At 47.8% G+C, this 26856-nt stretch overlaps 1 protein-coding gene across 2 annotated transcripts in view; it reads left to right on the forward strand.

Annotated features, from left to right (window-relative positions):
- ADGRD1 (adhesion G protein-coupled receptor D1) overlaps positions 1-26856 on the forward strand; it is a 304783-nt gene that overhangs the window by 188870 nt on the left and 89057 nt on the right. For both annotated transcript variants that reach the window (XM_084820329.1, XM_084820331.1), the window contains 2 exons: positions 2453-2564; positions 14388-14541. In XM_084820329.1, the coding sequence (XP_084676455.1) occupies positions 2453-2564; positions 14388-14541 (266 nt within the window). The remainder of the gene's footprint in view (positions 1-2452; positions 2565-14387; positions 14542-26856) is intronic.

Raw genomic sequence — 26856 nt, forward strand, 5'->3', positions numbered from 1 at the left:
ACTGTCCGGTCTGGGGAGGGGGCTCCATTGCAGGGCAACTTGAGCCACTTAGGGCCCTGCAGAGTCCTCCGGAACTCTGCTGCATCTGCTGGAGTTGGCGGAGCGGCTCTCCGGCTTCCTATAAAACACAATACGCTAATGATGGCTACCATTAGCCTATAGCGGGAAAATTGCCCATATAGATGGCGTATTTTTAAACAGCTGTATTCAGGTAAAAGTAAGTGCTTTATGACTGCAAATGGTGTACAATACACCATTGACGGCTGTAACTTTCCTGCGAGAAGCTAATGGCGGGTGCCACTAGTATATCACATTTTATAGGAAGCTGGAAAGCCACCTTGCGGGAATGCCTCTGGACCCAGAGATGAGTGCAGCCGGTCTGCTGCAGAGTCCAGGGGTCGGATTCTTTGGAATCCTGCCTCATTCGCGTCCGTGCCGGATTTCTCCAGCATCCCTAATCTGCATAGCTTTCAGGGTAGCAGGTTGCTTTTGGCTGTGTGTGTGGGTTAAAAAACAAAAAACAAAACTTCTGCTCTTCATTTTGTATTGATTGATTTTGTTGAATCCGGAGGCAGGTTGTGCTGGGGGAGAGGGTAGGCATTGCATTTTTAACTCTGTTGAATGCCAGGAATTGCTGCGATGCCCGTAGGAACCTATTACCCATCAAAGGACTTAAAAGACATCAAGGGCTAGTTGGTATTATTAAGACAGTTGACTTCACGACTGCTAAGTCGCATTTGTATTGACACGACACCACTCCAATTAAAAAATAATTTTGTGGCCTCGTCGCCAGAGGGCTGGGCTCATTAAAATGTGAGAGAGGCAAGCCACAGTTCAATGTGGAGTTGCTACAAGGTCAGAAGTGTGGGATGTGGCAGATCTTAAGGTTCCGCTTAGCTTGATGGCAAAAGACAGGTAGTTGTTTCCATTTGACTGCTCCCCCAGCTGCCTTCTGGGAGACCGCGTTTTGCATTTTATGTAACGTCTATCAACGAACAGTTCTTGACACTTTCCAAGGCTGCTTGTTTCTTGAAAATACTCTTGGCGTGTTTCTACACCCACATCACAATTTCTTTCTTTTTAAAGATTTCTTTAAATTGGTCAGTTAGTGAGGAGAGAAATGGAATTCCAAATCTGTCATTTTCCAGAACTTCATGATGGGCTGACTAAATTTATAGCCTCCTTTGCTTGATGCATTATGATGAGCTCCATTTTCCATGATGGTGGCCACACCTGTTCAGGTTACAGCTTCACCTTCTGGCCGGGTATATAGAAGGAGTGGTGTGGCTTCACAACAAGCTAGCAATGTCTGCCCCATTAGGGGAGATATATATGTCCATACCATGTGAGTGGAAGATGTAGATGTTACACAAAGAAGAACCTAAGAGCCATGCCAGATCAGACAAAGGGTCCATCTAGTCCAACATTCTGTTCACACAGTGGCCAATCAGCTGCTGTAGGAACCCACAAGTAGGACATGGATTTGAGAGCTCCCCCACACTTGTATTCCCCAGCAACTTGTTACATAGGCATACTGCCTTTGATACTAGAGGTAGTGTATCATTATAGGGATGTCAAGGGTGTTCGGTTGGGGCTTGAAGCTTGAGCATTTCTCACCAGCTCAGCCCCCGGATGCCAGTCTGTGGATCCCCATGCTTGCCCAACTCAGTGCATGCCTTGTTGGGCAAGCATGGGGATTCCCAATCCCTCACTGAGCCACCATTTTACATAAAAATGGCAGCTCGGCCTTTTACAGAAAGGCCGATTTTGCACCAGTGATGTCCGTAAGGAGCCCATTTATGCAAAATTACAGGCATAAGTGGTGTATTTAGACCATTTGTGCCGGTAATTTCACATAAATGGGCCTCTTTACGGCTGCCATTTGCACAAAATCAACCTTTCCATAAAAGGCTGAGTTTCCATTTTTACGCAAAATGGCAGCTTGGTGAGGGAGCGGGAGGCTGCTTGCGGCCGTGGGTGCCCACGGAGTGCGTGGCGGCTCACTGAATGCAGCAAGCAGGGTCAGGCAACCGGTGTGGGTCCAGCAAGTGGCACACGATGCAGGATGTGGTGAGTTCGCCCATCCCTCTATAGCTATCATGACCTGTAGCCACTGATATGCATATTTGCTCAGACTCTGAGGTAACTCTGACTGTGTTCAATGGGGCTTATTCCCAGGAAAGTGTGCATAGGATTGAACTATAAGAATGCAATCCTGTGTATGCCTACTCAGAAGTAAGCACCACTGAGTTCAGTTAGGGTTCTTCTCAGGTAAGCGTGTATAGGACTGTAGCTTTAATGTAGCCCAGGTATTTTGGGTGAGTGCATTAGGCAATCTATCGAATCCAACTTAATCCTGAAAGATGTGTAATTTCAGGAAACCAACCCCTTGCAGATTAATTGTCAATGTACCGTTTCTTCTCAGACTACTAACCAACATTTCTTTCTACAGCTCCGTCAGCACCATCCGTAACCAGCGCTACCATATCCATGCCAACCTGTCATTCGCCATCTTGGTGGCTCAGATCCTACTCCTGATCAGCTTCCAGTTTGATCCTGGGACGGTAAGGTCAAAATAGGGGCATTGAATGTAGGGACATTGGAAGCTGACTACTGAATCAGACAATTGGTCAATCTGGCCCCATATTATCGACACTGACTGGCAGCAGCGGCTCTCTGGGGTTTCAGGCAGGAATATTTCTAGCCCTAGCTGGAGATGCCGGGGATCGAACCTGGGACCTTCTGAACGCAAAGCAGGGGCTCTACCACTGAGCCACGCCCCCTCCCCCTTCCAGGCAAACCCCTACTCCCAATTACTCCAGTTGTTTCTCAATTTCAGCAGTTATAATTTACGGCAAGCGGGGTGGGGGAGGATTGTATTGTTACTACTATTTTAATAGTATATACATATAGAACTATATAAGAAATATATATATATATATATATATATATATATATATATATATGAGAACTATAGTAATAGTTCTTCAACATGGCTTTAAATGTGGTTGTCTCTGGAGACAAGAACTTGGGAAGCTGCTGTATACTGAATCAGACCTTTGGTCCGTCTAGCCCCATATTGTTGACCCTGTTTGGTAGCAGCTCTCCATGGTTTCAGGCAAGATTCTTTCCTAGCCCTACCTGGGGATCGAACTTGGGACCCTCTGCATGCAAAGCAGGTGCTCTGCCACTGAGCTATGGTCCTTCCCATGCTATGCATCACAGGCATGTGTGTGTGTGTGTGCGTGTGCAGTTAAAAGCTTCTCGCAGCCCCCACTGATCGCCGCCAAGGTGGTTGTTTCTCTGCTCCTACTAGCCACAGGAAAACAGTGATCTCAGAGGCCAAGGAACAACAGGTGTCCCCTGCCCCTGCAGCCCAGCTTATTAGCTAGGCCATGGGGAAAGGCGGGTGATGTCCTGACAGCTCTGGGGGCCACATAGGGAGTGGCCGAGGGCCGCAGGTTGTGCACTCCTATTTTAAAGGAAGCTACCGTATATTATCTGGTTATTTGTCACAACTTTATTAAATGGTGGGTGCCTTGGTAATGGAGGTTGTAACACCCTAATGCTTCTGGCATTTCAAGAAAATTATTTTGTTCATCCTGCATCAGTTCTACAGTAGCCAGTGTGAACTAAACATGACAGATGTGTGCGCTTTAATTTTGGGCCGCACAAATCAGACAATAAAGTCATGCATTAATCATACACAGCGCATTGGCTGCAGTTTTAAGTTAATAATTAATACTATTAATAATCATCATCACAGGGCTTCATCTGAGAAACTCACTGAATTTGATGGAACCGGGGCCTCTTTATTTTAATTTAACTGATGGGAAAAAAAAGAAATGTCAAACAGGCAATATAGTTCCAAGTCAGGATCGTTTTCAGGTGACATTTTCAATGAAACTCTCAGAAATATCTTCCAGTTGCTGGAAAGTGTCGAACCCCTTTTCTCCTCTTTGCATGTCCAATGCGCATACATGCAGTGATAAATTGCTGCCCTCCCCACTCAATAATCCCCAATCTTGATGTGATTGTATGTATGATTAAATCAAGTCACCCTTTCTTAGAACTGAGCCAAAATTTCTCAGGAGACATTTCTCTGGGCAGATTTCTGAGATTTGTCTGTTTCTTACCTCCATCCTAAAAAACAGAAGGTCACTTTGCAGAGCTATATCCAAATATTCTTAAGCATTTTGGGGACATCCCACATAATGCCCTGGGATGTTGTTAGGTCCAGGGCACCATGAACAATGGAAAATGGTGGCCAGCTGCCAACACACTTTTTAAAATTAATTATGGGTGCAACTCTGTGGGGATAGTTGGCCGCCTCCGAACTTGGAGGCAACCGACTATCTAATGCAGGGTGGGTGGGCTGCAGAGGAGATCTCCTCTGTGCTCTGGCCGCCCTGCATTTGCAGCTAGACAGCTGATTTCAGCAGTCTAAGCAGAGCACCCCAGAGTGGGGGGTGGGAGGCCAGAGGGAGCATAGCAAGCATCGTACCAGTGCTTCCGCGGTCCCCTCCCTGGCCCCAGGAACACCCCCCTTTCAGCCGCTCCATGCTGCTCTTCCGAGCACGGAGCTGGGGATGAACCACACCTCCTACAAGGTGATGGGGGAGGGGGTGGGGAGTCAGATTTCTGGGAATCGAGCTTGGAGCGCCATAAACAGAAAAATCCTATTGCTGTCTAGACGCTGTCTATCGGCCATAGGATTGTGCCCTAAAAAGATCTTTAAAACATTAAAAATCAGGAGGGCAGAGGGCCTGGTGGGTGTCAAGGGAGGTGTCCATGTGTTGAGGACAAGAGGCTTAGGCATACAGAGCAGGCCTTTGGGCACTCTCAGCTCTGTTCTCCTGACATTTCACTGCCCCCCCCCCCCCAAGTGTCTGCTGCCTGGGGAAGCTGCCTCATGACAGGGCCGGCTCTGGTGGGAATGAAGGAAGGGAGAAAAGAAGGCAAAGCTAAAGAAAGGGCAGGTGCAGATGCTGCGTTCAAAATCCTGGATAGTTCCGAAGGTGACAAAGATGGACAAGAGCTAGCCATTCAGACCCCAGGTACATCTTTCCCTTTTGCTGCCCATAGATCACCCCAGGCTGCAAAGCCTATTTCCTATGTGTGTGTGAAGCAGTGCAGAATGAGAGCAAACAGTTTGCCCTTCCCTCACCCACCCTTTCCTCTATCAGGGGAAATCCTGAGCAACATCCCTGCAAGAAGCAGGTAAGGTACACAGTGTGGTTAGAAGCAGGATGAGAAGGATCCAGTTTTAGAGGAGCAATAAAAACTTGGAGAGAATGAAGCTGAGCAGGAAAGATGCAATCAGAAAAGAAAAATAAAAAACCCCAGAAAACAAGGCAGGGATACATAGAACAAAACAATTCCCAATAAATCAGGAAGACAGCATGTTAACTCCAAAGAGGCAACCAAAGCCAGAGGGAAATAAAATGAGTGTAGGGAGCAAGATACAGAGATGAAGAAGAAGGATGTCTTATTGTCACAGCTGCTGTCTTTTCATTTTTGCAGTTAATATATATACACACGCAATCACATGCTCTCACCATGTAGGCACTATTTCATAGGAGAAGCATTTAGTTTTGAAAGAAGCCAACTGAGGCTGAAGTCCTGCATGCACTTCCCTGGGAGTAAGTCCCACTGAAATTCCGGCTGAACATCAGGAAAAACTTTCTGACTGTTAGAGCAATACAACAATGGAACCAGTTACCTAGGGAGGTGGTGGGCTCTCCCACACTGGAGGCATTCAAGACGAGGCTGGACAGCCATCAGTTAGGGATGCTTTGACTTGGATTCCTGCATTGAGCAGGGGGTTGGACTTGATGGCCTTGTAGGCCCCTTCCAACCGTACTATTCTAGGATTCTAGGATTCTATGAAACCAAGGGGGCTGACTTCCTCTTCCTCTTCCTCTTCCTCTTCCTCTTCTTCTTCTTCTTCTTCTTCCTCCTCCTCCTCCTCCTCCCCCCCTCCCCCTCCCTTCTTCTTCTTCTTCTTCTTCTTCTTGATTTACCCAATTTGCACCTCCCAAGCTTATAAGCAAGCCAAGGCAGAGTTGCATCCTGAAATCCACATGTTTACGAGCTTTGCAATGAAGCTCATCTTGGAAACAACTTCACAAAACCGTGCATATTAGGGGAAAGTGCATAGAAAATGCAAATATTTGAGAAAAATGTGTCCAATGAAGAAAAGTCCTAGAATGGAAACAGCTATGGAAAATATTTAGAATGAAAGTGCTTGGCAAAATGTGAACATTAAAAACTGGGCACAAAATGTGTAGATTAGGAAAAATGCACACCAAAAAAAATACGAATTTCCATATGGATTAAAACAACATATACACGCAAATGTATGTGGAAGAAATGTGACCTTAAAAATCCAACCATCTTGGCAGATCCGTTGATCCTTAGCCCAAGCAATGCCGCCATTCTCACTTTGCACAGAGTCCCTGAGCAGGCCAGAGGCAACACAAAAATTCTGAGTTTGTATGCACCACCTTTCCTAGGAGGTTCACTGAAGGGAGTCAAGGGTCCCAGAATCCTAGAGCCAGCGTGCCAGTTCGCATGAGTATTCTCAACTCCTTTCTGACCTGAGTTGTCTCTCAGGCTTGTGTCGGCATGGATACGGTGCTTTAGCTACATTTGGTTCCTCACCTTGAAGGATGCCAGGAAGCAGACAGGTGACCCTTAGCAGAAATGGCATCCAAACCACTTCTGAAAATAGAAGAAACCATGAATTGTATTCTTGCACATGCAAGTAGTCCAAAAGGATTTGTTGGTGAGGTTCACTTTGCAAGGGGAAGATTAAGGAAAGCAAAGTTTGCAGGGAGTGACCTGCTGGCACTAAATAACATAACATTGTGGTGGCAGAAGCCAAAATTGCTTTCAAGTTTGGCAGCCTGTATATTCAACTGTTGCTAGTGCTCACCTCCTTTGTACAACTTTGAACCAGCAGTGCCTTTGCAGTAAGGCAGAAAAACACATCGGAGGCCTGTTCCTCCACGTTTCTCATAATTTAAAACTGCTACAGAAGACAGTAGTTCCAGTACATGAGAAGGACTTCCACATAACTACTACCCAAGGGAGTTGGCATTGTCTTCCTTCTTGTCCCCTGGGTTGATCGGTCTAGACTTTTTAGATTTCGGGCTTGTCTACACACTGAGAAAAAAAAGCCCTGTGGTGTTAGTAGGGATGTCTGGATTTTGTGAAATCTGTCCCGTGTGTGTTCTGTGGGTTGTGTGATGTCTTACGTTCTGGCATCTATTCACAGACAGATTTGCATTTCCCCCCTGTTATGCAGAAACATATGCAACTAATTCCATGAAAGGTTTCTCAACCACTAACTAGGGATGTCAGAGAATTCCGCCACGGATCTCGGAGAGGCCGAATGCCAGTGCATTCGGCCCCCTGAACTCCATGGCAGAACGGCCTGCCCCCCCGCCCCCTGCAGATCCCCCCCAGGACGAGACTTATCTGGGGCGGATGTTCTGGACGGCAGAGTCTCCAGTGGCGGCTTTGGCGGCGGCGGCGGTGGCTGGTCTTCTGACCGGCTGCTGCTGCCGCCACCAGTTGCAGTCTGTTCCCCCCCCCCATTCGTGATAGGCTACGTAAAGACTTACGTAGCTTATCATGTCTGGGTTAAAAAAAAAAAACGCGTACGCAAATGGTGGCGGCTACGGCCGCTGCCATTTGCGTTCCTTATTTTCGCCATCTTAGTCTACGTAAATATTTATGTAGGGTAAGGTGGTGAAAATAAAGGGGAACGCAAATAGCATCCGCTATGCTATTTGCGTTCCCCTTTCTTGTCTTCGTCTTAGTCTACATAAATATTTACGTAGATTAAGATGGCCAAAAATAAGGAACGCAAATGGCGGCGGCCATAGCTGCCGCCATTTGCGTACATGTTTTTTGTGTTTTTTTTTAACCCAGATGTGATAGGCTATGTAAGTCTTTACGTAGCCTATCACGGCTGAATTCAGGGACGCAAACAGCGGTAGCTATGGCCACTGCCATTTGCGTCCGTGCTAGCCAGCAGCCGGCTGTCTGGCTGCTGGCGGAGCCGGCCAGCGGCTCCGCGGAATCCCCACGGAGTGGAGCTGGTCAGCCAGGACTCAGTGAGAATTCAGGGGGGAGGGATGGAGCGTCTCCCCTCCCCAGTGGAACCCGGCGGAGCCAGGTAAGCGGGGTTTTGTACACCCCTACCACTTACGCAGTGTACGTTAGTATGCAAAATTTAGCATATTGTCCCCCATTCCATTCAACTTTTCCCCATGTATATTTTCCAGGATGGCATATGTCTCAGCAGAAACATGTGTATTTTCTGATGAGTAAATTTGTGTAAATTTTGGGAAACAAACAAACAAACAAAAAGATCTGAAAGTCCATGGACTCCGCACGGCCTGAGGAGGCTGGTCCACAGCTGATTCTGCAGGCTGGATTCTTAGAAATCCGAATTCGTTTTAGTCCATCTCGAATTTCTCCAGCATCACTAGGTACCACTGATGTTGGTGAATGCTGTATTTCCTGGCTTGAAAATATGAATCTAGGTGGATCATAATGGCTGCCTCAAATTCTAGGCAAGTGACATAGCTCCAGACTTTCTTCTCTGGCTTGGATTTTAACCCAAGCTGAAGGAAAGAAGTAAATCTTCCATTCCTGCTGCCCTCCACTCAGCATCCTACTTTCCTTCTTTCCTGCTGTGTTGGTTATGGAAGGGAGGAAAGGAGGATCTCTCTCTCCCCTCCCAACTTCTGTGTCCCGCACACTGCTATGGCTGTGAGCCAAGCACCCATGTAAGTGTGTGTGTGTGTGTGTGTGTGTTGGGGGTAGAGAGATGGTCAAGGATTTCTTTTGGTACACATTTTTATGCAAACTGACCCCATTTGCACGTCCCAGATGATTGTGCAGTTCAGTAACCTTTTGCTTTTTGTATGTCTCCAAATACAGCAACACAATTATTGGCTCAAAGTATGATCCCAAATGTTTATACAAATGTTTTTGTTTTGTTTAGATGCATACACAATTGTGTCTTTTAGGCTAAGATACATAAAAAAGTATGTTCTGCAAAATAATACATTAAAGAATTATGTGGAAGTTGTGCATTAAAAAAAACAAACACTCACAGATCGATGCAGATATGGGACAGACTGGACTTAGGAGTGAACACGTGTGAAACTGACATAGAGGCCCTCAGCCTCATCTCATGTAGTCCTCAACCTAATACCAAAAGCTTTCTGAAAGGAATTAGTTTGGGAGAGAGAGCGAGAGATGGCAAAAAGAGACAAAGGGGTGGCAGAACGGGAGGGGGCAGAAATAGAGAGAGTGAAAGAGAAAGAGAAGGGGTGGCCAAAAAAAGAGAGAAAGGGGGTAGCAGAGAGAAAGAGAAATGAAAAAGGGTGTGACTGAAAGAGACAGAGAGAGAAGGGATGACAAAAAGGGAGAAAGGGGTGGCAGAAAGATAGAGAGAGTGAAAGAGAAAGAGAAGGGGTGGCCAAAAAAAGAGAGAAAGGGGGTAGCAGAGAGAAAGAGAAATGAAAAAGGGTGTGACTGAAAGAGACAGAGAGAGAAGGGATGACAAAAAGGGAGAAAGGGGTGGCAGAAAGATAGAGAGAGTGAAAGAGAAAGAGAAGGGGTGGCAAAAAGCGCGAAAGGGGTAGCAGAGAGAAAGATAAATGAATAAGCGTGTGTTTGTGTGTGTGTGTGTGTGAGAGAGAGAGAGAGGATGACAAAGAGAAAAAGGGGTGGCAGAAATAATGAGAAAGGTGGAGAGAGAGAGAGAAAGAGAGAATCTACTTGGGAAGGAAGTGTGTTTGAGAGACACGTGCACAATATGGAGTGCTTTCTCCGTGAGCACTTTTGAAGCCCATGCCCATCTGTTTTCATCAAGCAGGCAGGTACACAGCCAAGGGGAGGGGTGGGACAGGAAAGCCATAATGATCTCTTTGAGGAGTAATTGATAAGAGCAGTTACAACAACAAGGCTTTAGGGAGGACCAGCAATTAAAAGCTCAAGTTTCAAATGCCTAGGGATGTCAGAGAATTCCACCACGGAGCTTGGTGAGGTGAATGCCAGTGCATTCGGCCCCCCGAAATCCATGGCGGAATGAAGCCCCTGCCCCCCACCCCACAAAAGGTGTGCAAAATGGAGCGCTTACCTGCTGCTGTCCACACTGACTTGTGAATGGCAGCCGCATCTGCAGCCACCATTCGCTTTCTCATCATAGCCGTGATAGGCTACGTAAATAATTACATAGCCTATCACGGCTAACGCATGGATGCCATTTGCATCCCTGTGGAGGCCATGATAGGCTACGTAAGTATTTACGTAGCCTATCATGGCAAACAAAAACAACAGCAGCGAACGCAAATGGCGGCGGCTACGGAGGCCACCATTTGCATCCCCTTTTTTCGCTGTTTTTTGCCGTATTTACGTAGGCTAAAACGGCGAAAAAAAGGGAACGCAAATGGCAGCCGCCATAGCCACCACCATTTGCGTCTGCTGTTTGTTTGTTTTTTGCTTGCCGTGATAGGCTATGTAAATATTTACGACGCCTATCACGGCAAAATACAGGGACGCAAACAGCGGCGGCTACGGCAGCCGCCATTTGCATCCCTGCAGGCTGTCCAGTGGCCGGATGTCCGGCTGCGGGCAGCCCCAGCCGGTGGCTCCATGGAATCTCTGCGGAGCGGAGCTGGCCAGAGAGAATTTTGGAGGGAGGGATGGAGCGCCTCCCCCCCACCGCGAATGTCACCCTTCGAAAAGGTAAGTGACTTTCGTACATCCCTACAAATTTATTTATTTATTTATTTATTTATTAATTAAATTTATTAATCGCCCATCTGACTGGTCACCCAGCCACTCTGGGTGATGTACAACCCACCATAAAACAATTTAAAAATGCCTGCAGTCTTCCTACAGAAAGCCTCTGAGCCTCATCTGAAGGCACTGAGTGTATCCAAAAGGGGTTTCTGTTCCTGTTGCATTCTCTTACCCACTGGTGCTTCTCCACAGCACTGAAGTATTTTTAGTATACCCTTCAGTTTCTTCTGATTAAATGCTCTTTCTTGTTTTGTGTGGACATATGGTGGTCTTTGGTGGTGTAGTGTTTGAATTGCAAGCACTCACCATGGCAGTCTCCACAGCCACACCCCCAAGGAAGTCCCTCCAATGGCAGGCAGCTGCGTTGTTCCATATCAACAAACCAGTTCTAGCAGTTTTCATCTCCAATAAGAGCAGGCTTTTGTAAAGCTTGATGTGTCTTAATTACCCATTCAAGATCAAGCCACCCTACAACACAACAACGAACAATATATTGAACCTGAACCTACCCAGACACTACACTCAACATCTGGGGCTTTCCTCCAAGTGCCACCTCCAAGGGAGGCTCAGAAAGTGGCAACAAGGGAGAGGGCCTTCTCAGTGGTGCCCCCCCAATTATGGACTGATTTCCCCCTGAGTCCCGCCTGGTTTCATCATCTTTTCGGTGCCAGGTTAAGACTGTCATCTATGATTTAATGGCATATGATGTGGCATTTATGCCAGCTGTCTGAGCAGGTCTAGTGTTTTATTGAAATTTTTTTGGCTGTTTAAAATAAATGGTTTTAAAGTTTTGTATATTCACTTTTTTATGCATACTTTTACTTCTTGTATAGTTACTTCTTTATTTATTTTATCTTCTGAATGGTTGTGAACTGCCCAGAGGGCGTCGGCTATTGGGTGGCATAGGAATGAAATAATGGTGGTGGTGGTGGTGATGATGATAATTGTAGCTGAGAAAATCTATACTCCCCCCCCCCAGCTAATGTGAGGATTGCAGCTAAGGTGAGAGGGAACAGGCAATTCTGAGGTGGGTGGTGGGGGCACAGGAGGTCACTGTCCCTGCTAATAAAAAAGAGCCAGTGACATCCCTGTGAGACCTGGCTCCAGAACAATCCTGCTGGTTTCTGCCCCCAAACACACCCCAAACCACTCTAGCACTGGCTCAGATTGCAGTGAGGCTGTAACCCCGTTCTCGGTTTCAGTCAGAAACCGCCATCACTCTAAAGGAGCTATCCAAAGTGCTGAACCCTAGCCCCATATGGGTTCAGCACCTTGGATAGCTCCTTTAGAGTGATGGCTGCTTCTACCTGAAACCCAGAATGGAATCACAGCCCCACCGAAACCGGAGCCACCTGCCTCCACTGACTCCTCCTCCAAGCTCCATCCACACAATCAGCATTTTTGATGGCACAATCTGGCAAACCGTGGCTCCTTCCCACACCAGTGTTCCCCCTTGTGGGAACTGGGACAACACTGGTGTAGGTAGGAAACCTACTGAGGGCCCCTCCTACATAGTCTAGAGCAACTTCCCCCAACATGGTACACTCCATTTGGTTGGGGGATGATGGGAGTTGTAGTCCGACACAACTGGAGACCACCAGGTTGGAGGAGGCTGCTCTTAATCTCCTGTGTCAGTAACACATGGTATAATACAGGGCGGTAGAATGTCGGGCTTTGGGTCCCCTGGGGTTCCCCATTTGCTCCTCCAGAGTTGCCTAGATGGTCACACCAATTCCTCACCCCACCCCCTTTCTCCTCACCACCAATCATTTGGTGGCTTCCCAGCTTTTGTCCAGTCCCCCCCCCCATTTTCGAAGGTTGAAATGCCTCTCCTTACTAGCTTCATTGCTAGTAAGAACTTGAAGCTTAAAGATGCTTGTGTTTGGGTATTTAGGGGCCTACCCTCTTTTGTCCCACCCCTTTTGCCCTTGGCTCCACTCACCACTGGAATGTGGCCTCTGAAAGCTTCTCCAAAATGGTATTTGGCTCTTGGGCTGAAAGAGACTCAACGCCCCTGCTATAATGACTCTACAATCACGCAGCTGCGTGGAGATGTAAGAGGAATTTGTTTCCATTCGTTTTTGATCAGGCTGCACCCAGTTCATGCCTTTGCCTTCCAGACCGAACACAGACTTGGACACAGCTTGTGGCCTAAGTCAGTGTGTTTCCAAGCTTGCAGTGTGATTTGTGGACACACAAAAATGCATCAAACAGCATGTGCACATTTGAAAAATGTGCATGAAAAAAGAGACTCAACGCTCCTGACTCCTGTAATGACTCCTATCAGTCTAAAATCATGCAACTGATTTGCAGTTTTGGAAATTGTGCACAGACACACTTTAATCAATGGGAGAAGAATGCATACATTCCAAAGGTGCGCACTATCGATGTGTACATCTGGAAAAACACATATGAAATTATGCATGGATTTTCCTGAGCAAAGAAAAAATAAAACTTGCAATCTGATACACAATCGAGGCAGCATTAGCTTTGAAATGGAATTTGGAGAACTTCAGCAAGCTCAAGTTTTGCTGATTTGCACATCTTTAAGACAGAGGGTCTTAGGATGTTTCAGAGCAAGCACCAGTCACCTAAGGCAGTTGTGTATCAGTTTGGGGCTGATGCATGTGGTTTCTAGGGGCAATGTCTTACTTGTGTCTCTGAGGCCTGGTAGATGATCAAATGTCAAACTGATGTGCCATGCTCACACATGCTGTCTTGTACAATTTGCATGGTTCAAATTAAGTGTGTGTGTGTGTGTGTGTGTGTGTGGGGATCTGGATGAAACAGAGAAGGCTGCTGTAAGCGTTATATGTAAGACCCATGTCAGCTCATGCTTTAATACAAGTTGATCTACATTTTATGGTTTATTTGATCATTGCATTGCTTCTATTTTCCTCTGATCTCGTCTGTGTGTGTGTGTGTATGTGTGTATGTGTGTTGTGCCTTCATCTCTTAAAGCTGATTTCTTGCCTATCTGTTGTGACTTAAATAAATCTTTCCAATTTGTAGTTTCAGCCCCACTCTGGCCCCTTCTGGTTACCACCAGCAGCTCCCTGGAGCCAGCTCAATAGAGCAAAAAGAGGACCTATTTTGCAAAAGGTTGCAGCACAGCATGGGGAGAGAGAGATACATCCTTCATGTTGCCTAGGCAACACTGGGATGTTCTTCCTTCCCTTGCCCCCATTCAGTGGGACAGTTGCATAGCATCCCCTGAAAGCATCTACAGAGATCTGTGTATGTATGTGACTCTGCAGCCTCCAACAGAGATGCCCTTTTGGCTTAGCCCTAGTGCAAATCATAGGTCAGCCACAAAGCTATGGGGTGGAGCAGGGACCTTAAGCAAGCTACTTTTTGCCTCGGTCATCTAAATTATGAGGACAAAAATGTGGACTGACCTTATAGGACCTTATAGGGATTAGCGAGAAAATGCGTAAGATGCAGTTTGAGCATTTGAGTTTTAAGAAATATTTGTGCATTATTGCAAACAGTGCATTGGTTGCTGCTTTCAACATGTTGTACAGATCTCCACTGATTTGCTTGCTTTGACTTCTTTGCAGATGCCCTGCAAAATCCTGGCTATTCTCCTCCATTTCTTTTTCCTGAGTGCCTTTGCTTGGATGCTGGTGGAAGGCTTTCATCTCTACAGTATGGTGATCAAAGTGTTCGGATCCGAAGAGAGCAAGCATTTATACTACTATGGAATTGGATGGGGTAGGTTGCTTTCTCCCCCACCTTTAAAAGAAAACTCTCATTCACAGCTAAGGTGGGTGAAAAGTGGTTTTCTAAGAGGAAGCATTCAAGAAGGGCATATGGTACAGGCCTGGTTGGACTGTACCAGCTCAGAAGTCACATGGGGGATTGCTTGTTTGAATGGATCTCCCTTGTCACTGCTTTTCATCCTACTTGTGGAAAATTAAAATCAGGGAGAAGGTCGCTGTGGTACTTTCTGCCTTCTTTCCAGTCTGCGAGAAACTGCTCGGATCTGTGGAAAGCTCCCCCATAGGGCGAGCCACTGAACTGCAGGTGGTAGCTTTTCAGTGAAGTAGCCTCAGGCTTCAGTGGACTGGCTCTGCCCACTTAGGTTGGCCATTGGATCCTCCTGAACAGGAAGGAGATTGGGGGCTTCCTGTTCTTGCACTTTGCTTGAGCAACAAATTCTTCTTGAGTTCTGGCATGTACTTGTACTCTTGGTTGTTCTTCTGCCCTAACTTCTGGCTTGCTCCATGTTCCTCCTTCCTGGTTTGCCCCTCGGTCTTGACTTCTAGGTTGCTTCTCAACCATGCTTCCTCATTTGCCCTTTGGTCCTGACTTGCTTCTCAACATGCCTTCTGGGTTGCCCTTTGGTCCTGAGTCTGACTTCTGGCTTGCTTCTCAACCATGCCTCCTGGTTTGCCCTTTGGTCCTGACTTCTGGCTTGCTTCTCAACCATGCCTCCTGGTTTGCCCTTTGGTCCTGAGTCTGACTTCTGGCTTGCTTCTCAACCATGCCTCCTGGTTTGCCCTTTGGTGCTGACTTCTGGCTTGCTTCTCAACCATGCCTCCTGGTTTGCCCTTTGGTCCTGACTTCTGGCTTGCTTCTCGACATGCCTTCTGGTTTGCCCTTCAGTCCTGACTTCTGGCTTGCTTCTCGACATGCCTTCTGGTTTGCCCTTTGGTCCTGACTTCTGGCTTGCTTCTCAACCCTACCTCCTCATTTGCCCTTCAGTCCTGACTTCTGGCTTGCTTCTCGACATGCCTTGTGGTTTGCCCTTTGGTCCTGACTTCTGGCTTGCTTCTCAACCCTACCACCTCATTTGCCCTTCAGTCCTGACTTCTGGCTTGCTTCTCGACACGCCTTATAGTTTGCCCTTTGGTCCTGACTTCTGGCTTGCTTCTCGACCCTACCTCCTCATTTGCCCTTCAGTCCTGACTTCTGGCTTGCTTCTCAATCCTCCCTCCTCATTTGCCCTTTAGTCCTGATGTCTGGCTTGCTTCTCGACATGCCTTCTGGTTTGCCCTTTGGTCCTGACTTCTGGCTTGCTTCTCAACCCTACCTCCTCATTTGCCCTTCAGTCCTGACTTCTGGCTTGGTTCTCAACCATGCCTCCTGGTTTGCCATTTGGTCCTGACTTCTGGCTTGCTTCTCAACCCTACTCCTCATTTGTCCTTCAGTCCTGACTTCTGGCTTGCTTCTCAATCCTCCCTCCTCATTTGCCCTTTAGTCCTGACTTCTGGCTTGCTTCTCGACATGCCTTCTGGTTTGCCCTTTGGTCCTGACTTCTGGCTTGCTTCTCAACCCTACCTCCTCATTTGCCCTTCAGTCCTGACTTCTGGCTTGGTTCTCAACCATGCCTCCTGGTTTGCCCTTTGGTCCTGACTTCTGGCTTGCTTCTCAACCCTACCTCCTCATTTGCCCTTTGGTCCTGACTTCTGGCTTGCTGCTCAACCATGCCTCCTGGTTTGCCATTTGGTCCTGACTTCTGGCTTGCTTCTCAGCCCTACCTCCTCATTTGCCCTTCAGTCCTGACTTCTGGCTTGCTTCTCGACATGCCTTCTGGTTTGCCCTTTGGTCCTGACTTCTGGCTTGCTTCTCAACCCTACCTCCTCATTTGCCCTTCAGTCCTGACTTCTGGCTTGCTTCTCAACCCTACCTCCTCTTTTGCCCTTCAGTCCTGACTTCTGGCTTGCTTCTCAACCCTACCTCCTCATTCGCCCTTCAGTTCTGACTTCTGGCTTGCTTCTCAACCCTACCTCCTCATTTGCCCTTCAGTCCTGACTTCTGGCTTGCTTCTCAACCCTACCTCCTCATTTGCCCTTCAGTCCTGACTTCTGGCTTGCTTCTCAACCTTACCTCCTCATTTGCCCTTCAGTCCTGACTTCTGGCTTGCTTCTCGACATGCCTTCTGTTTTGCCCTTCAGTCCTGGCTTGCTTTTCAGCCATGCCTTCTGGTTTGCCCTTCAGTCCTGACTTCTGGCTTGCTTCTCGACATGCCTCCTGGTTTGCCCTTTGGTCCTGACGTCTGGCTTGCTTCTCGACATGCCTCCTGGTTTGCCCTTTTGTCCTGACTTCTGGCTTGCTTCTCAACCCTACCTCCTCATTTGCCCTTTAGTCCTGACTTCTGGCTTGCTTCTCGACATGCCTTGTGGTTTGCCCTTTGGTCCTGACTTCTGGCTTGCTTCTCAACCCTACCTCCTCATTTGCCCTTTGGTCCTGACTTCTGGCTTGCTGCTCAACCATGCCTCCTGGTTTGCCCTTTGGTCCTGACTTCTGGCTTGCTTCTCAACCCTACCTCCTCATTTGCCCTTCAGTCCTGACTTCTGGCTTGCTTCTCAATCCTCCCTCCTCATTTGCCCTTTGGTCCTGACTTCTGGCTTGCTTCTCGACATGCCTTCTGGTTTGCCCTTTGGTCCTGACTTCTGGCTTGCTTCTCAACCCTACCTCCTCATTTGCCCTTCAGTCCTGACTTCTGGCTTGCTTCTCAACCTTACCTCCTCATTTGCCCTTTGGTCCTGACTCCTGGCTTGCTTCTCAACCATGCCTTCTGGTTTGCCCTTCAGTCCTGACTTCTGGCTTGCTTCTCGACATGCCTTCTGGTTTGCCCTTTAGTCCTGGCTCCTGGCTTGCTTCTCAGCCAGGCCTTCTGGTTTGCCCTTCAGTCCTGACTTCTGGCTTGCTTCTCGACATGCCTCCTGGTTTGCCCTTTGGTCCTGACGTCTGGCTTGCTTCTCGACATGCCTCCTGGTTTGCCCTTTTGTCCTGACTTCTGGCTTGCTTCTCAACCCTACCTCCTCATTTGCCCTTCAGTCCTGACTCCTGGCTTGCTTCTCGACATGCCTCCTGTTTTTCCTTTTTGTCCTGGCTACTGTCTTGTCTTACAGCTCCTGGCTTACCTGATATTGCTGCATATGTCCCACCCTTGACAGTGTCAGACACCCCACTCTCCCAGGATTGTTGCTTTAAGGAATTGGCAGCATTCTTCTTCCAGGCTGCACTTTTAGTAAAAGAAGAAGAAGAAGAAGAAGAAGAAGAAGAAGAAGAAGAAGAAGAAGAAGAAGAAAGAGAGGAAATGTTAGGAGATGCAATTATTGCTTTTTCACATAATACATCATTTGGCCCTTTCTTCTCCAATTCCCACTTTTTCTTTTTAGTCTCCCCCCCCCCCCATTTTCAACCAAATATGAGCCACACAGTTGAAGGGAATATAAGCAGATGCATATGCATGCGTGAATGAGCATGCACCCCCCCCCCCCAATCTAGCTTCATTTGTTTCTCTTTCAAGGCTGCCTTTTCTCTCATTGTTCTGGAGATGTAGATATGGTACTTGTCAAAGCTTCCCAATCAGAAAAAGAAAAGGGAGTGCTACCCTGAGAACAAAAAGAAGGGTGAGCCAAAGCACAGAGAACAGAATATCAGCATAATTATGGATAATTTTGAAAATATTTTAAAACATACATTATCTTTCTCCCACCCCCAGCTCTCCGGATCAATTTGGAACCTGAATCAAGAACCAATTACAGCAATTACATAGCTATGCCACCATTCCCATGGGGATATTTAACACCTAGGCTGGGTTCTGGGGCATGGGCGCATGAATGACATCCATTTCTGTGTTCCTTAATTGTTGTTGCTTGTGCGACAGGGCTGGGTTTTCTTTTCTTTCTTTTTGTCAACTTTCCCTCCTACCCTATTCTTCCTCCCCCTTCAACCCTTTTAGTTATATTTTCCATGTCTCATCTTCGCCATTATCTCTCTGGGGATAGAAGGCCTCTGGATACTGCAGCCATGGCTGATGTGCTCTTTAAGGCATGAGGGAGAACAGGGCCACTAACGCTAGCCCTGCCTCCCTGTTGCCCCCCATAAGCTGGAGGCTGAGCATCTGCAGCAGGGATCCTGCTTCAGGGCCGGCCCTGCCATGAGGCAAAGTGAGGTGGCTGCCAGTTTTGGGAGTCGAGGAAAGATGGCGGGTAGCTATTTAATTTGTAATTTATGTTGTTTTACTCCCTGGGCAAGGGAGACTGGGGGATTTTGTGCCTCAGGTGCCAAAAAGAACTCGTCTAGCCTTGGACACTTATATACTTTGGTGGTGGGGATGGTGGGGGTGGGAGTGGGGAGCACCACTTGCTCTTCTGCCTCAGGAAGTGCAACAGGATGTCTTGGGCCAGCCCTGGCCTGCTCTACCCATGTAGACTTGCAGCATGGTTTGGAAACCTAATCATGCAGGGGAGCCTCCACATCAAGGCCGGCCCTACTGTTAGGCAAAGTGAGGCGATTGCCTCAGTCAGCAGATGTTGAGGTGGGGCAGCAGCAGCAGCCCCCACTGCCGTTCCTCTGGAGCCCCCAGTCTTCTGTCATTCCAGTCTACTGGAGGACAGAGCTGTTTATGTCCCCAGGCCCTTAAGCTGGTCTACTGCCTCAGGGGCAAGGGATGACACTATCCGGCCTCCAGGGTTGATATAAGATTCAACTTGCGTTCCACTTGGCTTCTGTACATGGAATGGGGAGGGAGCATGACCTTATCCTTCCCCTAGTGCCTGCTCCAGGTTTTGGCGGCCCTTGGGCAAGACTCTCCCAGAGGGCCCCCTCACCCAGTCAGCCCACTTCCTCACTGCCCCTGTCAGCAGCTGCTCCTGCTCTTTTTCCTCCTCCTTTCTTCTTCTTGCCAAACAGAGAGCCAGTGAGCAAGCAGGCCATGGCAGATACTGCTACTTCTTCTCGCCTCAGTTGCTCACTAGGGATATTGCAGGCACCTGAGTAGGCCCGGGAGTCTGTCGGACTCCATTCGCCCCCCTGAACCCGGATTCGCATGCTGCTGCCCACCCCTGCTGAGCCACGTGAGTGGCCAGGACTTATCGGACTCGCCCTCTCACTCCTGGGAGCCACCCATCCTCCATGCGAGCTGCCATTTTAATGCAAGATGGGGGCTCTAGTTTCTCATATCTCTAATATTGTGCACAACATTGGCCATAAAAGGCCATGTCCACAACATTAGAGGCCTCTAATGTTGCGGAAGCTTAACTTGTATGTTGCTCCAACAACTATGAGACTCTGAATGAGCCTTAAGTGGGGTTTTGGCCTCATTTAGGTGGGGTTATTTTTTGCTCTCACTCTCCCCCACCCCCTGAATGAGTCCTTCATCCTTAAATGGATCTTGTTTGCGCTAGAAACATTGACCATGATGACTCAAAAAGTGACTGTAGTTTGGCCGTGGCTTCAGAGGTGGAGTCTGAGGATGATAATGTGATCTCCTCTGGGTGCAGGGGGGCTGGGCCCATGGTCATTTCTGGAGAAGAGGGGCCTGAGGAGGTAGGGACCTTGAGATGTGCTTTCAGAGCCAAGTCCTCTTTCTGATCTGAGAGACTGTGTATATTGGAGGCCTCTTCCCTTAAGGAGGGAAATTGGAGCCCTGGATCCTGACAAGCCAACGTTTCTTGAATAGGCTCTCTCTGCACTCTGAATTAGCTCCCCCTGCCCCTTGAGGGCATCATTTTGTAGCCAGATCTGATTGGCTGCATGACACTGTCGCTTTGACTAGGACGAAAGAAAGCAATTTCTAAAAAAGTACTTGCAGTTGGAGTTGCACTACAAACACCAGCGAACAGTCGTAACAATGGAAAACTTTGGTGGGGTCTTTCAGGAAAATTTCCATCTTCTCCTTTTTGTTCTGGAAATGGTGATGGAGAATGTTTGGCTCAACTATAGTGTAAATCTTAGAGCTGCGAGCAAATGGCCTCTTGAAACTCTCCACCTTATTTGTGGGCAGAGAAATTTAGGAGACCATTTCACCAAATTTCTCCAGGGGGAGGAGAAATTCTCAACCGTTTCTCCCAGGTAGGGCCCCACATTGGCAGGTCTCATAGCCCAGCTGCTTTCTTTTTTGCTAAGGGTTTTTTTCAGGGGGGGGGTGTTCGTGCTGCAATAGCATCAACAGCTTTGGCAGGCTGGCCCCCAGTTTGCATCCACTGCAATGCAGGCGGGGACAGTGTTGTGTCCAACTCCAGAGATGAGACGGAGTTTGTGCTCTGCCAAAATCTGTCCTCCAATTTCTTGAAAGTTTTCTCAGCCCATGAAAGAGGCTTCCTGCCTCATTCAGGATATTTTATCATTTATGTATGTGATGTTTTTGAGCTTACCTAATCTAGGGATGTCAGAGGATTCCGCCACGGATCTCAGTGAGACACAAAATCTGTGGCGGAACGAAGCCCCCCCGCCTCCCCCCATGAAAGGCACGTGAAACGGAGCACTTACCTTGTGCCGTTCACACTGCTTTGCGAATGGCGGCTGTGTCTGCAGCCGCCATTCGCTTCTCCATTTTTGCTGTGATAGTCTATGTAAATACTTACGTAGCCTATCACGGCTAACGCAGGGATGCCATTTGCGTCCCTGAGGAGGCCATGATAGGCTACATAAATATTTACGTAGCCTATCACGGCAAAAAAAGGGAACGCAAATGGCAGCTGCCGTAGCCGCCGCCATTTGCGTCTGCAGGCTCCGCACGTCTGCGAATGCAATTGCCGTGGAGCAGAGCCGGCCAGGTTAGGATTTCAGGGGGAGGTATGGAGTGCCTCCCCCCTACTGCAAATCACCCCTTCGAAAAGGTAAGTGACTTTCGCACATCCCTAACCTAATCACAGCTAGCCTCTCAGGCTGCTTGCATGTCCTGATCTGAAACAGCCCCATGGGAGGAATTACCTCATGGTGCCTTAAACTGGGCTCTAATTGAAGTGTAGGAAGCTGAGGAGGCTACAGGCTGCCAAAGAGATGATTGTACAATGAAAAACAGGACACTTGTGCTCACTCCTTGGCCACCTCCTAAGTAAGGTCAGCCCAAGAAACCAAACCCAGCCCATGAGAAGTTCTCTGAAATTTCTTCACCATTGAATTTCTTTCCGAAAGCAATTTCTCCTCTATCCATTCCAATTGAATGAGAGCAGTCAGAAAACATGTGGGGGGAATCTTCGGCACAGCACTAGTAAATCCACCATATGCTGGAATTGGAGAATACATGCAGGATCAAAGGGTGGTGGTGGTGGGGAGATGGGATTGTAGGCATGGGATTTCTTGCCTTGAGTTTCCCTGGCATCTCAGCATCTCTTCAGATGTGTAGGAGAAAACATTTCAGTAAAACAAATTCAGCAGCAATCAGGGAGGCAATACACCAAAAGCTCTCAGTCATGCAAGAGCCTCTGTGCATTCATTCTGCCAAGAGTAGAGAGGAATGAGCTTTTGCTCAATGTATTGCCCCGGACTTGGGCATCGACCTCTTAATTTAGAGATGCCAAGATAGTGATAAATCAGACTCATATTTACTTACAAGGAGTACCTTATTGAGTAACTTACAGCACACAGGTGTACTCAATGGTTGGATCAGACAGCTTCTCTGAACCCAGAGCCATGGGGTACAATGGGTCTTATACCATACATGTTAGCAATGAGGCAGCATAACAGCAGCAAGCGCCCTCTAGCGTTCATTCCCAGCATAGTCTACCAGCACTTGGTTTTCAGCACAGCCACCTGTAGCTTTAAGGTAAACAAACTTGGACTCAATGCCCTTGTAGGCCCCTTCCAACGCTACTATTTATAGGGGTGTACGAAACCCCACTTACCTGGCTCCGCCGGGTTCTGCAGGTGGGGGGAGGCGATCCGTTCCTCCCCCCCCCGGAATCCTGCCTGGCTGGCTCCGCTCCACGGCCAGGCCACGGAGCCGCCGGCCGGGCCAACCCACAGCGGGGCCTCCAGCCGCTGCCGGGCTGGTGCGGACGCAAATGGTGTCCTGTGTAGGGGATGCCATTTGTGTCCCTACGCTGGCCCGGGATAGGCTACGTAAATATTTACGTAGCCTATCATGAAAAAAACAACAACAGCAAATGCAAATGGTGGGGGCTATGGCAGCTGCCATTTGCGTTCCCTTTTTCTTCTGCCATGATAAATATTTACGTAGCCTATTACGGCAAAACAGAGGAGTGCAAAGGGCTGCAGATGCGGCCGCCATTCGCAATGCAGCGTGGACGGCAGCAGGTAGGTGCTCCATTCTGGGCCCATTTCATGGGGTGGGGGGCGAGGGGCTTCATTCCGCCACAGATTTCGGGGGGCTGAATGCACTGGCATTCAGCCTCACCAAGATCCATGGCGGAATTCACCGCCATGCCTACTATTTTATGATTCCATGAAACTTCACTTCCCAGGCACGTCTTGATTAGATACTCTACTCATTAGTATGGAATGTGCTAGGCCACACTATCGGCCCTCAGACTCATCTTCACATGCTCAGAGGCTTACTAGCAAGGGAATTGCACTAATAATGAACTTAAGCAAGCATTATGGATCTCTAGGCCCCTCTACACTACAGGTGACTTGGTTACACTCCTGGGGCCAATACACTCAGAAACCTCCCCCTTGTCAGCCCCTCTGGGGGAAAAGCCCCCCCCACACACACACAGTTTCAGATTCTCCAGAGATAAGTCAGGAAATTGTCCTGTTTCCTCACCGATTCAGAACAGCATTGGAAGATTAGTGGCGCATCATATTTAGAAAACAATGCAGTTTGCTCCTCCTCCCCTCTTCCAGCACACCTGTGTGTTTGTTGCGGACTGTTTCATGGGGAGTGTGTCATACAGGAAATTATTGTGGTTGGAGCTTTGCACATCAACCTCTCTGCTCCCTCACAGGCCATTTTTATTTTATTTTATTTATTGTGTATTTTTTTTGCTTGCTTTCTTCTTGGATTTCTGCTTGGAGGAAAGGCGGGGCCTTGGACAAAAGATAATGTTGTCTACTTGGTGTTTGCTGTTACGCTAGACTAAGGGCGCAGTCCTGTCCAGGTAGGTGGCTGCCTCTGAACTTGGAGGCAGCCGCCTATCCAAAGCAGGGCAGGATAAGCACGGAGGGGATCATTCCCTCCACGCTTCTCCTGCCCTGCTTTTTTGGCTAGACAACCGATTGCAGTTGTCTAGCTGCGGGAAGGCGGAGCAGGGAAGGAGGCCACTGTATGACACATAGGGCATGTCGTACAAGCGTTTCCGCCCTCCCCACCCCATAGCGCCCCCAGCCACACCCCTTTTCTGCCTCTCTGTGCTCCTCTTGCAAGCACGGAGGATGGGGCTGTTCTGCACTGCCTCTGAGGCAGCACGGAAGTAGGGGGAGGTCGGTTCCTGGAAAACAACATATCCCATGGCCATCTAACCGCTGTCTAGCAGCCATAGGATTGCTCCCTTGGTGGCTGGGGTTCCTTCCCAAAAGCCAGGACTGACCTAGTGAAAAGAAATCACATTGGCTGAGAGATTAATTCCTGCCCAGTACATTGCTGATGAATGGCCAGCACACATGCCCTGGATGGATTTTCTAGGAATAAAAGGCATGGCTTGTTTGCAGGATATAGAGATGGCGGAGGATGTATGGTGACCTTTTGGATTCCACTAGGCTGTCTAAATTATTTATTCATTAAAGGCACAATCCTATGCATGTTTAGACAGAGAAAAAGTCTTACAATGCTGGGAATTGTAGGACTTTTTTCCGTCTAAACTTGCATAGGGTTGCACCCTAAGATTGTAATCCAATATTCTTTTACTTGGAATTAAGGCCCATTGACTGAAGTGGGACTTACATCTGAGTAAGCGTGTATAGCATTGCACTGCTCACCACTCAAGCCAGCTGACGACTAAAGGCGCTAGAGACGCTTTTCAATGGCTTGGAAAAAGAATCCTGAAATGTCCTGAAGGCATCAGTTTAGAAAATAGTGTTTTGTTTTTATGTATCAGGGTGGCTTCGGGCACATGCTTACTAGGAATGGACACATCTGACAATTTTGGTTTTCTTCAGTTTCTCATTTTTCCAAGCTCACATTCGTTCCATACCATTTTCCATATCTCTTTTAAAGCTCACTTGAAAAGTTGTTTGGATTTTCATGTGCATTTCTCTGAATAGATGTCTTTTGCCTTACACACACATTTTTCCAAGCAATTTCCCCTAATATAAGGCATTTTTGTACACATTTTTTATTTATTTATGAACTGCATTGAAAAATGAGTAAAAGTGTGAATATTGAAAAAATAATTGTGTTTCAATTCACATATTGATCTGGGAATTGTGCATTCAATAATTTCATATGAAAATGCAAACCAAATGAATTTATTCCCTATCACTAATGCTTACCATATCTGAAGTTAGTCAGGGTGGATGGGTAGAAGAGTGATAACTTGAAAATTTCTCCCATGTGTTTTTCGACCATTCTCAGTCAATTCGATAGAAGATAAATTGCTTTTGAAAAGAAATTCAGTGGTGAACAAATTGTGGAGAAATTCTCATGGATTGGGTTTGGGTTTCTTGGGCTGCCCTTACTTAGGAAGTGGCCAAGGAGTGTGCACAAATGTCCTGTTTTTCATTGTATGATCACCTCTCCACCAGCCTGTGGCCTCCTCAGCTAACTACACTTCAGTTAGAGCCTGGTGGAAGGCACCATGACGTAATTCCTCCCATGGGGCTTTTTCAGATCACAATGTGCAAGCAGCCTGGGAGACTCGCTGTGATGAGGTTAGGGATGTACGAAAGTTCCACCAACGATCTCGGGGAGGCCGAATGCCAGCCTCCCTCCCAGGATGAGACTTACCTTGGGTGGATCTTCCTGGCGGCGGCGGCTCCGGTGGCGGTTCGCCGCCGCCATTTCCAGTTAAAAAAAACCCCCAAAACAAAATGTGATAGGCTACGTAAAGATTTACGTAACCTATCACAGCTAGGTTTAAAAAAAAAAACCGTGATAGGCTACATAAATGTTTACGTAGCCTATCATGGCTGACTTTTAAAAACAAAAACAAAAATGTGCATACGCAAATGGCGGCGGCCGTGGCTGCCGCCATTTGCGTTCCTTATTTTGGCATGTCTTAGTCTATGTAAACATTTACGTAGACTAAGATGGCGAAAATAAGTGGAATGCAAATAGCGTAGACACGGGTTTTTTTGTCCAAAGGCCCCTATCCATTTTTTGTCCAAAGGCCCCTTAGACACTACGCTATTTGCGTTCCCCTTATTTTCGCCGTCTTAGTCTACGTAAATGTTTACGTAGACTAAGACGTGCCAAAATAAGGAATGCAAATGGCGGCGGCCATGGCCGCCGCTATTTGCATACGCATGTTGTTTTTTTTGTTTTTTGTTTTAAGTCAGCCATGATAGGCTATGTAAACATTTACGTAGCCTATCACAGCTGACCGTAGGGACTCAAACGGTGGTGGCTATGTCCGCCGCCATTTGCGTCCCTGCTAGCCAGCGGCTGGATGTCTGGCTGCTGGCGGAGACGGCCGGCGGCTCCACAGAATCGCTGTGGAGCACAGCTGGCCAGCCAGGATTCGGGGGGGGGGGAGGAACGGAGCGCCTCCCCCCCCGGCAAGGATTCCGGGGGGAGGGATGGAACGCCTCCCCCCCAACCATAAATATAATTTGCGAAAGGTAAGTACCTTTCGTACATCCCTAGATGAGGTAAGCTCAAAAACACCACAAAAATACATTATAAAACACCCTGAATGAGGCAGGACAATGGAAGCCTCTTCCATGGGGGGACGAAACTTTCAGGAAATTGGAGCATAGATTTTGGCAGAGCACATACTCACCCTCATCCCTGGAGCTGGACACGACGCTCCCCCACCTATACTGTGGTGGATGCAAACTGGGGCCGGCCTGCCAAGACAGTTGATGCTGTTGCAGCATGAAACCTCCAAAACCCTTAGGAAAGAAGAAAACAGCTGTGAAGGCCTGCCAATGTGGAGCCCTAGTTGGGAAAAACTGTTGAGAATTTCTCCTCTCCTTGGAGAAATTCCATGAAATTGTCTCCCAAATTTCTCTGCCCACAAGCTAAGTGGAGCATTTCAAGAAGCCATTTGCGCACAGCTCTACTAAATGTGACTTACGTTGGATTTTACCCAGTACTTTTCTCTGGCATCTTCTGGGGAGGAAGGAACTTCAAAGGAAAACAGAGCTTACTAGCAGCAGCAGGAAGTGTGATCCCATCATCCCTGTAGCCAGAATCACACCAACAGGTAGCAGCTTCTGCAAAAAGGGAAG

The sequence above is a fragment of the Heloderma suspectum genome, chromosome 13 (genome assembly GCF_057233095.1).
Source record: "Heloderma suspectum isolate Gila_16-S chromosome 13, 16-S_ref, whole genome shotgun sequence".
Lineage (NCBI taxonomy): Eukaryota > Metazoa > Chordata > Lepidosauria > Squamata > Helodermatidae > Heloderma > Heloderma suspectum.